Raw genomic sequence first — 15,433 nt, 5'->3', positions numbered from 1 at the left:
GACCAATCTATCATCACATTCATCATTTGACCACATCATGTGTCATTTCAAATCATCTTTTCAAGTTTTTGCACTATTTATTTTTTTGCTCCCTATCATCCTAGATTTTTTTTCAAAAGAATGCAAGAATTTTTTATGTATATTATCATTCATTCATCATTATTTTAATTTTTGACAATTATAATATAATCAGATTTTATTTATTTATTTTGGGAATGCAATAATAAGAGAGCACAAGATGAATTGAGGGAAAGGTAATGAAGAGTGAGTCTGGTACAAAAATAATTAGGCAAATGACCAAATTCAAAGCATGTCCTTGGGAATGGTATTGAACAAATTGAGTAACAATATCCAAACAATGAATACTCAGGCAATTCTTAACATTAATCCTGAATTCTTTTTTAAAAACTCATTCCATTGACTTTTGAGATCATTTTTGAGCTCATTGAACTTTGTCCCAGCTTTAAGGGATATTTAAATGTCTTTGACCTTTCTTCATGTGAACTATTTATCCAACTCTCAACTCAGAAATTTTTTTACCCAAATTGCCCTTTCGAATTTTTAATTTGAGTCATCATTTTCTCTCTTTTTCATTTTTCCTCATTTTTTTTCATTTTTTCATTTTTTTCATTTTTTATTTTTCCATTTTTATATTTTTTTATCTTTATGTTTTTTCTTTTTTTTCATCATTAGTGATATCTTTCACCCATCAATCTCTAGAGCAATATAGCATGGTTCCATTATTCCATCATGAGTATACCTTAGTCTAATATATGATCATTCAATTTTAGCACTCACATTTGATCTAAATGGACTTTTAAAGATTGTAATAAAGACTATGGTTATGGGTCGTGAAAGAAACAGTTAAAATAGGCTCAAAGCAAGTGTTTCAAAGGTTTCAAAATCAAATGATCATTTCTAATCATCTGATGCAACTTGGCATTTTGCCCACTCTACATCATTTCACTATTTTTTCTTCTTCCATTCATTTCATTTCTCACAAAAAGATTTTCATTACTTTACCCCAAATCATGTGTGGCATTCATTTTTCTTTTCACTTTTTTTTTTACTTTTTTTCGAGATCTTTTACGATTTTTTACCTCTTTTCTTTTTCAAAAATTATCCCCTAGTATAGAGAGTGATCCTTGATTAGGATTCTTTAAAAAAAAATCATAATAAGCTCAAAGGGGTAACAATGAATGATTTTTTGAATGGTAAAGGAACAATGGTCATTTTCATCTCAAATGTGAATGCTTTCTTTGAAGATTATCTATTGAACAAAAATAAGCTCATGGATCTTTATAAAAGATTGCATATCTTCAAGACATATCTATTCCACATCTATTAGTAGCTGGTTTTTTTTGCTAAAATAGTTTCTTCGAATCAATTTGAATAAGTTCTCAAAATTAAATCTCAGAATTATCGTTATCATTGTCTAAACATTCATCATATGAAAAATGAGAATGAAAAGTTATGAAAGGTAACAAAGCATGGAACAATGGTTGAATGAAAGAGAAAATATAATGAAATGCATTAACTTATCTTTTATTAAAATGATAACAAATGACATCCTATTGCATAAAAGAAATCTTAACATTACTTTGAAAGAAAGCAACATTCAACCAGCTTTAACGTCTTTTTCCTTTTCAAAATTATGCCCCATGATATCAGGTGAAAGATCTTTCCTAACATCTAGCTCTTTGATTCATTATAGCTCTCTAGGCTTTTTTAGATCAACATGTTCTTGATTCTTACTTAAAGTATTGATATTGTGATTAAGCAATGAATTGCCACTAACATTAAGTGTTGTTGCTCCTCTTTGATCAAAATTTATCATTCTATCTTTGATCAACCATTGCACCTTATGCTTTAGAATAGTGTAATTTTCAGTGGAATGATCAACAATTCTAAAATAGTGGTTATTATAGAGCTCTTGATATAACTCTATATAAGTCATAAAATTTGGTCAAATATGAGTTTTTCTCGAGTAGTTCATTGCTTTCATAAATCACTTGTTGGGCTAGCAAGATGAATTTGGAGTCTTGCAAGTGATTAAATATTAAGGTTGTATATAAGAGCTTAAGGGCTGAAAGTAGGCTGGTATATAGATGGATAAAATAGCTGTGGAACTGGCTGATATGGGTAAGATGAGATATTATTCATAGCAAGATAGTATGGGGAGTAACCTTATGGTGGATAAGGTTGATAACTCCAAAACTATTTGCCAAAGCTTACGATTTAAGCTTCAGTTTCTTTCTTTTTTAACGTTTTCTTGGTTTTCCTTTTTTCAAATTGTCATTTTTAATGACATTTTCACTGATTTTCGCTTGAGATCACCATATTAATAAAATTTTTTGTTGCATTCTCTATCATTTTTTTATAATAGGGAGACTTCAATGTGCTGACAAACAATATTGTGATCTCTTTCTTAGTTAAAGGAGGCTATACATGAGAAGCTATGTCTCTCTACCTCCAGGCATATTCCTTGAATGATTCAGTCATTTTTTTTTCATATTTTGCAAAGAAAGACGATCAAGAGCTAAATCTATTATATGTCGATACTGATTAATGAAGTCATGGGTCATATCATTCTAAGAATGAATGCCAGTTTTGTTCAGATGGATATACCACTTAGCAGTAAAGCCTCTAAGGCTACCTTGGAACACATGTATTAACAGTTTTTCATTATTAGCATGGGCGACTATTTTTTTACAATACATGGTAATGTGAATCTTTAGGTATTTTATACCATCATACTTTTCAAACTTTAAAACCTTGAATTTTAGAGGAATAACCATATCTGGGACTAAATAGAGCCTAGAAGCATCCACTGAACCATAAAAACCAACTCTTTCCATTGCTCACAACTTTTCCTCTAACAAGTTTATCTTTTGTTCAACTTTTGAGGCTTCTAAAGTTTCCTTCTCCTTAGGCCTCAGCTTTTCTTTCTTTTTTAGATCATTCAAGTTAACGATTGGTATTAGTTCTACTGCCTTCTCGGTAAAGACAAGATTTACATAACTCTAATACTATCCAAGATTTGAAACTAATGATATTATAGGGTATGTGTACCCTACAAGATAGGTGAACTACTATGATGGTAGACCTTATGTAGGTTAAGCTTGATGTGGCCCAAAACTATAAAGGTATAGTGGGTCATCTACCTCTTGTGATGAATGGTCTTATTGGCTAGTACTTTTTTTATACTTTTTCTCTTGTTTAACTTGTTCAAAGCCTTCAAAATCTTATTTAACTCCCCTTCTAGCTTCTCTTAAGTTTTTTTTATCCTTTCGAGATGATTAAAAATTTCTTGTTCCATTTGTCTAGCTCAAGCTCTTGTGTTTTACTGGTGAGTTGATTGTATGAAACTCTTGGTTGGTGAAGCTATCCTTGAACCTTGAATACCATAATTATGATTAGAAGTGATATGCTATGTATGATGTTTGGTATGTTGATGCATGAATGAAATGTACATTTTCATGGATGAAATCTAATATGAGAAAGATGCAGATGCACAATGTTATATATGACAATGAAAATGATGCATGACATGATAATGCAAATGCACAAAGTCATATAAACAAAATGGTTAGATCACAAATCGTTCCTTCTTGTGTTCTAACTTCGGGTTACACCTATCACCAGGTAGAAATGGCTTTATCCTAAGGGCTGGCCTCTTAAAGGTGAACTATATGCAGTGTTAGGTGATTTTGACTAGTAAAGGTTCTCAAATTATTCTTTATATCATCATATATTACAAACTAGTAAGGCAATTTGATCCTTACCCATTACAGGCTACCAGCGAAAATGATTCAATTTGAGTGAGAGTATTTCACTTGTTATTGCAGAGATTATCATCTCACAAGAATGTAGGTATTTTCTCTCTCCTAAGAGGGATGGAGCCCGAGTATAGAGCTTATGTAATGTAAATGCATGTGATAGTGTGTGTGAAAGAACATCTAGGTTTTGTGCCTTAAAAATAAATGACAAAAACGTTAGTAAATAGATAACACGAATTATTTCAATTTAAAACTATTAGACTGAGGAATATGATAAATGTAAAGTTTATGGCTTGACTCTCTATGGCTTTCTCCAGTAGAGTCGTCAAACTGTCATAACATATAAATTCGTAAATCTATAGCTAGACTTAACAATTGGAGTCATCACCAATCTTTTTTTAACTAGGTGTGATTGGTCACCTAAAGAATATATCCTCTTAAGGAGCTCTTAAGCCTGACTAAGGGTCCCTAAAAAAATAAGTTCAAGTCTACTAACCAGAACAAGGTTTAGGAGTTTGATTACATATAGGGAAGGTTATAGCACCTCTACATGCCCATTTGAAGGATGATACCATTTTATTTTAAATTTATCCTAGGGCTTTGAGTCTAATGGTTTCAAATTTTTATGTTAAATATTGAAAATAATTTATAAGATTCTCCATTAATCTGGTATAACTTTTAAAAGATATTTTTTTACCTTAAAAGTATTCAAGAATCGCATTTGATTTCTTTAATAGGCTCTGCTGTCAGAAAGATTTTTAGTCATCATTTTTTTGAAAATATTTCTAATTATTTCACTATTTAGGCCAAATTAGAAATATCTTCTCTTTTGAATTTCTAAATTTTTTACTATTTGAGCCTATTTAGAAATTCTCTTTATTTATTTATTTATTTATTATTGAATTTCTAAATTTTTCACAATTTGGGTTAATTTAGAAATATTTTTTTTTGAAATTTCTAAATTTTTCACTATTTGGGCGTATTTAGAAATCTTTTTTTTGAAAGAAAAATAATATGACAGTTTTTTTTTTAAAAAATTTCGTTTAAATTCTTCCACCATTTGGAACAAATTTAAAGAAATTTTTCACCTAAAGATTTCTTAGAAAATTTACCATTTGAAATTTCTAAGAATTTCATCATTGGATAATTATCAAATATTTTTAGCAAAAAAAAAATTATTTTTTATTTTTTTTGTTTGAGAATAAAATTAATTATTGTTATTAAAATTTTATCTAAATTATTCCACAATTTGGAATAAATTTAGACAAAATTTTTGACCTAAGAATTCTATAAAAATTTATCATTTGAAATTTTTAAAAATTCAATAATTGGACAATTATTATTTATTCTAAAAAAATATTTTATTTTTATTTTTTTTAATTTTTAATTTTTAATTTTTTAAAAAATTTAATCATGCAAAAATACTCCTAAAAATAAACAAACACATAAATAAATAAATAAATACAAAAAATCGAAACGGCTCAACTGGAGGATTTGACTCGGCTCGGCTCCAAGCACAAAAAGTGACTCAAGGGACATGGCTTGACGGCTCAGCTAGGCTCAAGGGATCTGTTGGTACGTGGGTCAAAAGTGGGTCGCGCTACGGGTCGGGTAGCCCGAACAAAAAATGTGATGATCCTGGATCTTCTTAAATACCAAAATGGCATCGTTTTGATGAGGCGATAAAAGGCCAAATTCTAGCCTTTTCCTCAGACTTTTCCTTCCCCGCTCTTTCTTCCTTTTCTTTTCTCTCTTTCTCTTTCTAGAATAGGATGAACTCCAATTGAATCTTCGTCGAATTCTAAAATTAGTCGTCAAAATCTGGGTTGGCTAGTTGGATGATCACCAAAAAATTCAACCGGTGCCAAAATCTCAACTGAATTCTAGGATGCTTGCAAGAAAATTCAATCAGCGTAGAAAAACTTGTCGAAAAATTCATCGAAAACTGAAATTTTTTTAGAAAATTTCCAAAATTTTTCTTTTTTTAGCCCAAAAATTTTCCTATGAATTTTTGAATGCCTTTTTGAGTGTTTCTTTGCTTTGATTTTTGCTTTCTGTGTGTTTTCTACCTAATATGTTGCTATGTGATCTGCCTTTCTAATTTTTGTGTTTCTATGATTTCGTTTTTGTCTTTCTGTGTGTGTCCTTGTGATATGTTTCTTGCATGTATTTATAATGCCAAATTGAAAAGTTCCTGATTAATTAGGAATCCACCTAAAACTTATCCCAAAATACAGATTAAGTCCAACTATAATTCGTTTACGGTAAAATATTCCTTTTATCCCCCTTTTTCATGATTATTATATCTATTATCATTCAATGAAAAAAAACATAGATAAATCACTCGAAAATCAACCTAAAAGATAAAACTCAAAATAAATAAATAAATAAATAAATGAACAATTGGGCTTGGTGGTTTGGATCTTGTTGAACTAGGCTCAATGAGCTTAGGCTCGGATTCTGTTGAACCCGACCCAATGAGCTTGAGCTCGGACCAATTAGGATATCTATAGAAATTACACTCTATACCATATAAGATTTAGTCTAATTGATATAATTTTTTTTCTCCATTAGTGTTCTATCTTTATGAAAAATCTTCGAAAATAAAATACCATATCATCTAAACCTATAATTTTAACGTCAAAAATTATCTTTAAATGTTATCTCAAAAAGTCAAGATCTTAATTTGGAACAAAACAAGAGTTTGAAGCAAAAATGAACATTGGACCAAAGAATTAATAGCATTTAGCCTTTATGATTCTATGTATGAATCTACGGGGGAGTTTCCTTCAATTAATTGTAGTCAAATATAAATAAAATTATTTAATATTTGCATGCAAATATTTACGGTTTGCTTCAAATAATTTCGATTTAAGACTGATAATTTTGCTTGGTTAGGTATTTGATGATTTTAATTTATTATTCATCTACCTTTACCAACGCTCCCTTATTATTGCTCATATCTTATATTAATTGCATTGAAACAAACATGGTCTTAAATACCACCACAACTTGCCCATTCTAAACTCATGAAAAGAGAAAAACAGTTTCGGGAAATTAAAAATAATGTGTTAATTTTTTCAAAAAAAGTGTTAATAGATTTTTTTTAATATTTTCTTAAAATAATACCCTTTTCAGTAGCAAATTTATAACTTTTGATAATTTGCATAAATAAAAAAAATTATACGTATTTAATTAATATCTCTTATTATCTGAACTTTTGGTACAATAATTGATACACAATCACATCATTATCATTTTTTAAATAAAAAATATATATTAATGTGAATTTAAAATTTAATTCAATTGATTCATATAAATATCAAATATTTGAATCAAAACACCGATCTTCCTTATATTCCCATACTTTCAGCCTTCTTCTTAACGTCTCACAATCATCTTTTTATTGGTCTGAAATTTCTTCTAATCAATTGTGATACATGCTTAACCTTAATTTATGCTTTCTCAAGATTTCACAAAACATATTCTAAGAATTAAATAAAAATAAAATCTTCTATTTAGTGATTAGTTTGGCCAATTTGGATTATAGATGAGCATCCCATTAATTGCCTTCCTCCATTTCTTATAGACAACTTTGACCTAACTTGATAGGGAGAAACAATTAAAAAAATAAATAAATAAATTATAGTGAGAAACAAGCAATCTTAAACAAGGTCTGATCTCCTTTGATCATCTGTCATGTTTGATTTATGTGAGTTGTTATTTTCCCAATCAGCTTTATACTCTATAAACAAGTTTGATAGTTTTTTATTTTCAATTAATTAAATATTAATTTAGAAAAAAAATAAGCAAATTAAATACAGAATAAAAAGAAAAAAGTAATAATTAAAGTCAATAATGCCATGAGCACACTTAACTTGAATATTGGGATTGAAAAAGGTGGAAACACTGCCTAAACATGGTTCATTTTGCCTTTACATGAATTTGACTTAGATTTCTAAATGATTTTTGGTAATTATTTTTTCTCATTACTTTCCTTTAATTTTTTTTATTTTATTATTTGTTGAGATCTGGGATTCTTAAAGTTTCAGTTCCTTTTGCCAAACACCTCTTTAAATGTTTCCAAAAACCCTCCATTCAATTGCATGTGGAGTGGCAACTAAATTACGGCTACAATTATTTTTGGAAATACCTTAATTAATGGACTTGTAATATCTATCTTTTAAAGGGAAACTTTATAAAGTAAAAGGATCTTATTATTTTTAAATTTTTTTGCAGCTGTTTGAACTTAATTAAAGGATAAAGTGTCTAGAAATGCTACTTTTTTTTTTCTTTATTCTAGTATTCAAGGAGTTGGAAAATTAAGAATTTTTTTTTAGAGAATTAAGATTGTTATACTTTAGAAAAGGTCTATTTTGTTGTGTTGTTAATTAGGTGAGTTGTGGTGGGTATAAAATAAAGAAATGAAAGTTGAAGGAAATAGTTGCAAATGTCAAGTTTTCTTTAAGTTTATTTTGTTCCCAACAATTATGATATGTAAAAAAACCGAATCGAAAAGTTTTAAGATATAATGAAAGCTTGTTTGATAATATTTTGTATTAATGAAATTAAATCACTAAATACTTTAATGAAGGATGAAAATATTTTCTTATACACAATTGTTTGCTACAAAATCTAAGTGACTTGATCTTAATTTGAGAATAAAAGGGAAGAAATATAAAAAGTTTTAAGTGTTTTTCTTCATTCATTTCTTTGAATAATTGTTGATATCTCTATTTCATAGATAATTTGATCAAAAATTGTAATTTTATTCAACTGATTTATCTTTTCATTGAGTTCATATCTTTTGAAACTTAAATAAATGGCATTTTTAGGCTTTTATAAGTGAAAGAACATCTTATAAAAAAAATAGAACTCATAGCCAAAAGCTGTAAATTTTGAACAAGAGCATTTGAATCCCCTTTGTAATTTTTGTTCTATAACACTTTCAATCATGGCATTTGAATGCCCGGCCAAAGATATTCAAAATGTCTTAGTATAAAATCATATCAAAGGACTTTTCAGGCATGTCACTCGAATGTCATTGGTCAGGCATCTGAATGATACAGTGTAAAATTGAAACAAATTTATTTTTTACATAAATTCGAATCCTCATGCATGAACATTCAGATCCCTTATATTATCGTTTTTCATGTCTTAAATTGATTTTTTTTTGCGTTCAAAGCCTTTTTCAAAACTATTGTAATACTTCTTAATCACTAGTTTTTCATATTGATTGATACATCATGTTTAATCAATTATCATTCGTTCTTTCATTATATTTTGAAGGTATTTCAATAATATTGACTAGGTATTGTTTATAGTGGTGAATCTTTATGTGGTGAGACCTGTCATTGTAGAATAAAGGGATAAAATTTTGTTTGGGAGTCATGGCCCAGCTTGCCCTTTGGCTTCGTCCTTGGATTCAATGATGCAAATTGGATAACTAACATGAAAAATTATTCATTGACAAGTGCTTAATAGCCAACATGAAAAATTATTAATTCACAAGTGCTTATATATCTATGATTGGTGGGATGCATAAGGCTGTAAATGAACTAAACATAAAAAAAGTGAACGTATTTTTATGGTTTGTAGTATTAAATAAATATATTCATAAATAATAAATAAATTATAACAAAAAAAATTAAATAAACAAATCATAAATGAACACAAATAAACCTTAAAATAGTATTAGGATAAAGGATAAAAATATAATATTATTATTATTATTATTGAACAATAAACGAATAAATTTTAAACGAACCTTAAATGAGTTTATTAGCAAACATAAATGAACCAAGTAGGTCTTTATTTATATTCGATTTATTTAATAAATAAAAGTAAAAATATTATTCAAATTATTTGTTAAGTTTAATAAATAAATATAACGAATAGAAATCGAACATGTTCACAAATAATTCATTAAAAACTCTCTTATTTATACTCCTAGAGATATGGTATGTTGAAGATTTAAGAAACAATGAATGCATAATGGATTTTACAATAATTTTGAAATTTATTGCATTGGCATCAACAAATAAAGTAGAATGAATGAGAAACTTAGGGGTCGTTTGGAGATGTTTTAGTTTTTGTTTTATGTTTTTATTTTCATTTTTTTGGAAATGGGAAACAAAATTATGTTTGGTGGGTTGTTTTTTTTTTTTAAAAACAAAATTTTAGTAATTGATAGAAGTGAAAAAAAAATAATGTTTTCAATATTTTGAAAAACATTTCATTCACTGCTACTACATGGGTGCACGGTAACCGTGAGTGAACAGTATCAATTTTAATAACAAAATATTAAAAGATGATTATCAAAGCTATCAAATTTTGGATTTGAACCCCTGCTAATAGAAAAAAATAAACAAAACAAAATTTTTAAAAATATAAAATATAAAATATAAAACTCACAACAATTTCAAACAACCCCTTACTTTATGATTTTTTTTTATGGCCAAAGCTAATGCTTTTTATATTTATACATTGTGATAGGGAAGTTATATTATCAAAGGCTTGCAACTAAGTTTATAATGAAAAGTTAAGATATAATGGTTTAAAACATAATTATATTGGACAACTTATAATTGATGGAATGATTACCATAAAGTTAATAAAATAAAGTAAAATCTTGAGGGATCCATTAACAAAAAGGCTCAAAAGAGAAATAATATCTAAAAGTTCCAATTCACACTAAGTGAATGGATTATAAATAAATTTAAATAATTATGAGTTATTTGAGTTCAATTTAAAAATTATTTGAGTTAAACTATATTAATGTATTGTCAATCTTAGATTTGAATAGTGCAAGTAACTTAAGCAAGTGAACAAGTCAAATTTAAATATTTTAATATTCGATTTAAGTGATTATCAAATTTATTCAAACTTTTTTTATTTATAATGTTTATTAGTATTATATATAAATATTATGTAAATTTATTTACAATTTTATCCTCATTATATTTACATAAAAAAACTTAATTATTTTTTTTAATTTAAATTTAAACTCGAGTTAAAATATAATGATTGAACTTATAATTTTAATAAGTTTCAACTTAATCGAATAAATTTAAATAATTTAATTTTTATCATAAATTAAACATGAATTAAAAAAATAAAACTTTATCAAATTTAATTTGAACTTCATGTTAAAGTTTCGAATAAAGTTTAAACTTTACACTATTTGTACGCATGCTTACTCAAGTCCAATGAATTTTAAAGACAAAAAGTGATAACAATGCAATGAAAGGGATGATTGTGAATAAAGCCTTAAATTCGTTGTCACTTAAGTGTGTTGTGATTGATAGATTTTTAAAATTTTTTTAAAAATATTATTTTAGTCTTTTTATGATAAATTAGATTAAATTTTTTATCTTTATAAAAGGGAAAGATTATTCCACCAAGTGACGACCACAAATCAAACATTAAAACATTAATTATTCTCAAATCTCACCTAATTAAACGAGAAATAGACTTTATTTTTAATTTGGTAATTTCCATTTCCTTTCCCAAAACGAATCTTTCTTAGCGCACCAACACATCCCACTTTCACATTCAAATTTCAAAAAATGAACCAAAGGACCGATAAAATGGAAAATTTTAAAACACAAATCACGATGGCCACGATCGTAAATTACATTAAACTACTAGGTCAATTCCGTAGCCAACAGAAAATACTCAAACAAAAAAACTCAACTCGCTTTCTACTCTCGCCCACGTCACCCTGCCCAAGTCTTAAACCAACTAATCTGATTGGTGAAACATACGTGTCCCCTTTGTCATTCCGCGAGGTTTATAGACACACTCAGACTTGAGCGCGTATGTTATTTCCCGACTGATAGTTTCTTACTTGCTGCCCTTTATCTCTGTCTTGTCTCGTATTCAGACAGTAGTTTGTTCTTTTTCAAAAACAGCTTTGTTTAGATTTTATTTTCGTAGAATTTTAAGGTTTTTGATCGGAAAAAATGGCGTTTGTATCATTCGTTGGAAGAGTTCTTTTCGCTTCAGTGTTTATCCTCTCTGCTTGGCAAGAGTAAGTCGCACTTCATATCTGCACTTTTTTTCTTTTTCTTTTTAATATTTTTTTGGGTTTTCTAATGGAGACTATTTGGTTCTCGAGAAAAAAAAAAAAGTAAGGAGAAGAGGGATAGTTTGGATCTTAATTCTGATTTAGAACTCAGAGCTCTTGTGAACTTTTAAAAGTAGACTTAAAACTTTGATTAATGATGATTTAATGCCTTTCCCTTTTCCATTTTTTAAAAGGATTGATAAATGATCCGTTTTATGTGAATAGATCTTATTTATAATAAAGTTGCTAGCTTTGTTGGAAGAATTACTGCAATTTAGCCAAAAGCTGCTTGACCTGTTGTTAGAGTGATGGAATCTTAGTTTTAGCGAACCGTGTATTAGCTTCAAGTACTAAAAAGAATCACTGCAATATTTAAGGTGTTATTAACAGTAAAATTTGACATTTACATTGCTGATGTGGCGTGTTAGGATTGCTTAGATGCTTAAATCTTGTGGTAATTTTTTTAATATATGTAACCTGCTTACTGAATTCTCTTTTTGTATTGCAGAAATGTTAGTGATTAAATGCTAAATGATGTTTATCAGATTTAACCTTATATAGATCTCATGAATGCCATAAAATTTTATTATGGTTGTTGTTAGCTGGCAATTAATATATTGTGAAATAAGAAATAAAGAGCGTTAGGAGAATGCACTCGAGCATTTGGTTCAAGTGGTTGGTATATGATTCTTTGCTCAAACAGCAAGGTTCGGATCACTTTTCACCAAATCAAAATTTGTGTTGGGAGTATGGATTTTTGTTGCTTGACACATTCTTAGTTGTGGCCATGTTAGTAGGTTTGTTTTTATTTTGAACCACAATACATAATTAAGACTAGACTTAGCGATTTGTGTATTTGTGTCATGTAAAATATTGAAATTCGTATATTTGTGTTGTGTTTTGCACGAAAATTGTGTATTGACATGAGAACATGAAATATATTTTTTGGTTTTGTTAAATCCATATATAGTTATTGTTAAAATTTTAAATCATTAATTAAATGAAAAGATTACAAACATAGTAGAGTTTTGGTTCGTTCACACCCTTACAAATTAGTTGTCATTGAGAGCAATTCTTAACCAATGGTACCTGTCATCAATTTGCTTTGATTTTGCATGAAAAGTAGAATTCTTATCAAGGTGAATTGAGTTTTGATTGTCACAAAATATCAATAGCATTGTTGCTTGAAATTGAGATCTTGCATGAACTGTTTCATCCATAATAACTCCTTATATGCTTCAGTTGTTGCAATATACTTTTCATCTGTTTTAAAAAGTGCAACACATTTTTTTATTTCCAAGATGCAACCCCAACAAATAAATCACCACAAATCTAACACGTAGACACAAGAAATTTAATGTGGAAAACCTCCATAATGTGAGGAGTAAAACTCATGGGCAACCGATAAAATCTCCTCTATAAAAAAATAATGGGAATGCAAGTTCTCTCTAGCTAAAATTAGAGACATGAAATCACAAGGTTTGATCAAAAGATTGGATCAAGTTCAATATGTGGTCCCATTGAGTTGAAATTTTATCAATGTGTTCATGATTTATAGTTTTCATACTAAACAATAGAGATTGGATTTAGAGTTCCTTACCTATAGATTTTGTGAGATTTTGCGAATTTTTCTTGCAAAGTTGTTGATTTGCCAAGATTATTAAATCTTGAGAGGTATTGTGATTGTATGCCTATAGTTTTAGATACATAGAACTTGTATTCTTGTTATTTTTTATAGTGGAGATTTTGTTGGTTCCTTATGGTTTTTACTCCTTATTTTGGAAAGGTTTTTCACATTAAATTGCTTGTGTTCATATGCTTGATTTGTGATGATTTATTTGTTGAACTTGATATTTGTTAGTATTGCTTTATTTGTTTAATTCTTATTAGATTTACACAAAAGAACGATAATTTGATTTTTTGCTGAACTTTTAACATTATCATTGTGTTGAGGGACAGTTTTTGTTGGCATATATATCTTTTCCTACAAAACTTACACTATACACACACACACACATGCCCTTCATCCTAAAATAATTTTCTCTTATTGATCTTTTTTGGTCAAAGCAACTCAATTTTGACCTTCGTTTTTTAGAATATTATATTGAATTAAAATTTTAGAATATAAGTTTTGAAAATTTTCAAACTCAAAATTTACAAATTTTATTTTTAAAATTTAAAATTTTATTAAAAATAATAGTCAAAGTTGACATAGTTTGATAAAAAAAATGGGACAATAATTTTGGGAACAGAGGGACTATATATTAAAGAGCAGTAGATTTGGGTTTTTTCTTCCTTTTTCAGTCACGACCGTACTGTTTTCTAGCTTGGGTTTAGTATATGATTCTGTAATTTTGAACTAGGCTAAGTTCTGTCATGCTTGTGGCTACTCTTACATTATGTCTTCATGTGTATAGGTTCAATGAATTTGGTGTTGATGGAGGCCCAGCAGCAAAGGCACTGAAACCAAAATTCAATGTCTTCTCAAAGACTATGTCATATCATACAGGGGTGCAAGTGCCAAAATTTGATGTAAGAATTGCTATATTTCACCACTGAGATAAAACTATTTATTTTCTGCTCATATCAGGTTTTTCTAATGTCGTAACTCTTGGAGTTGTTATTTACAGATTAAGTATCTAGTTGCTGCTGCTGTAGCCTTTAAGGGTGTTGGGGGTATCTTTTTTATCTTTGGCAGCATTATCGGAGCTTATCTTCTGGTTTGTTTTATGGTCTTATGTGTTATTTTGAGTTAGTAGTTCAATTATCAACTAAGTCAACTGATAAAAGTGTTATGTTATTCTTCTCTTGTAGGTTCTGCAACAGATCATTGTTACTCCTATATTGTATGACTTCTACAACTATGACACAGAAAAGAAAGAGTTTGGTCTACTTTTCACAAAGTTCTCACAGGTTAGTAGTTGATGGTATTTATTTTTCGATAAGGAGTAAGGTTTGACTATTGTTTCCACTTCTTCCTTCTGATTGTACAGTTGTTGATTCTTTTCAAATTCTAGATGTAGATGATGAAAATTTCTAACTAGATTTCCTTTACTTCTTAGAACTTGGCACTGTTAGGGGCATTATTCTTCTTCATTGGCATGAAGAACTCAATCCCCAGGAGACAACTCAAGAAAAAGGCTCCAAAAACCAAAACAGTTTGAAGAGGAACATCTGGTAAACCAAGGGTCTAGTTTCTTGTTTGGTGTTGTTTCAAGGCTTTGTGTCTTCAAGAATTGGGAAAAAAAAGGGCATATACTTGGACAGTTTTGTACTGTTAAGTACTAAGTTAAGTTCATGGTTATTTAATTGACTTTCAGAAAGAATTTGAAAATTTTGCTTTTAAATATGCTGCTTTTATTTTGCCTACTTACATGGATTTTTTTTTTTTTTTTTATCATGGATTCATGGTGCTTGATATTATAATTGAGGAAACATTTTTGAGAACCTTAAATGGTTGAGAAGCAGAATAGAAAGCAACTAATTAGTTTTAGTTGAAAAGCACTGTGCTAGTTATCTATCATAGGACATTGTTTCTTTTTGATGCTAGATAAAGCCCTGAATCACTTGCCATGAGTCAGCTGAG

At 28.6% G+C, this 15,433-nt stretch overlaps 1 protein-coding gene across 1 annotated transcript; it reads left to right on the top strand.

Moving 5' to 3' along the window:
- The first annotated feature begins 11,605 nt into the window (after positions 1-11,605).
- LOC111291882 (uncharacterized) lies at positions 11,606-15,216 on the top strand. The gene is made up of 5 exons (XM_022883997.2): positions 11,606-11,811; positions 14,265-14,379; positions 14,478-14,567; positions 14,662-14,760; positions 14,910-15,216. Exons 1-5 carry the CDS (start codon positions 11,744-11,746, stop codon positions 15,009-15,011), a joined length of 474 nt encoding a protein of 157 aa, XP_022739732.1. The 5' UTR covers positions 11,606-11,743; the 3' UTR covers positions 15,012-15,216.
- The last annotated feature ends 217 nt before the right edge of the window (positions 15,217-15,433 follow it).

The sequence above is a fragment of the Durio zibethinus genome, chromosome 16 (assembly GCF_047325235.1).
Source record: "Durio zibethinus cultivar Kanyao isolate XHJ-2024 chromosome 16, ASM4732523v1, whole genome shotgun sequence".
Lineage (NCBI taxonomy): Eukaryota > Viridiplantae > Streptophyta > Magnoliopsida > Malvales > Malvaceae > Durio > Durio zibethinus.
The sequence above is the reverse complement of the archived record's forward strand: the minus strand, read 5'-3'. Positions and strand labels throughout refer to the sequence as shown.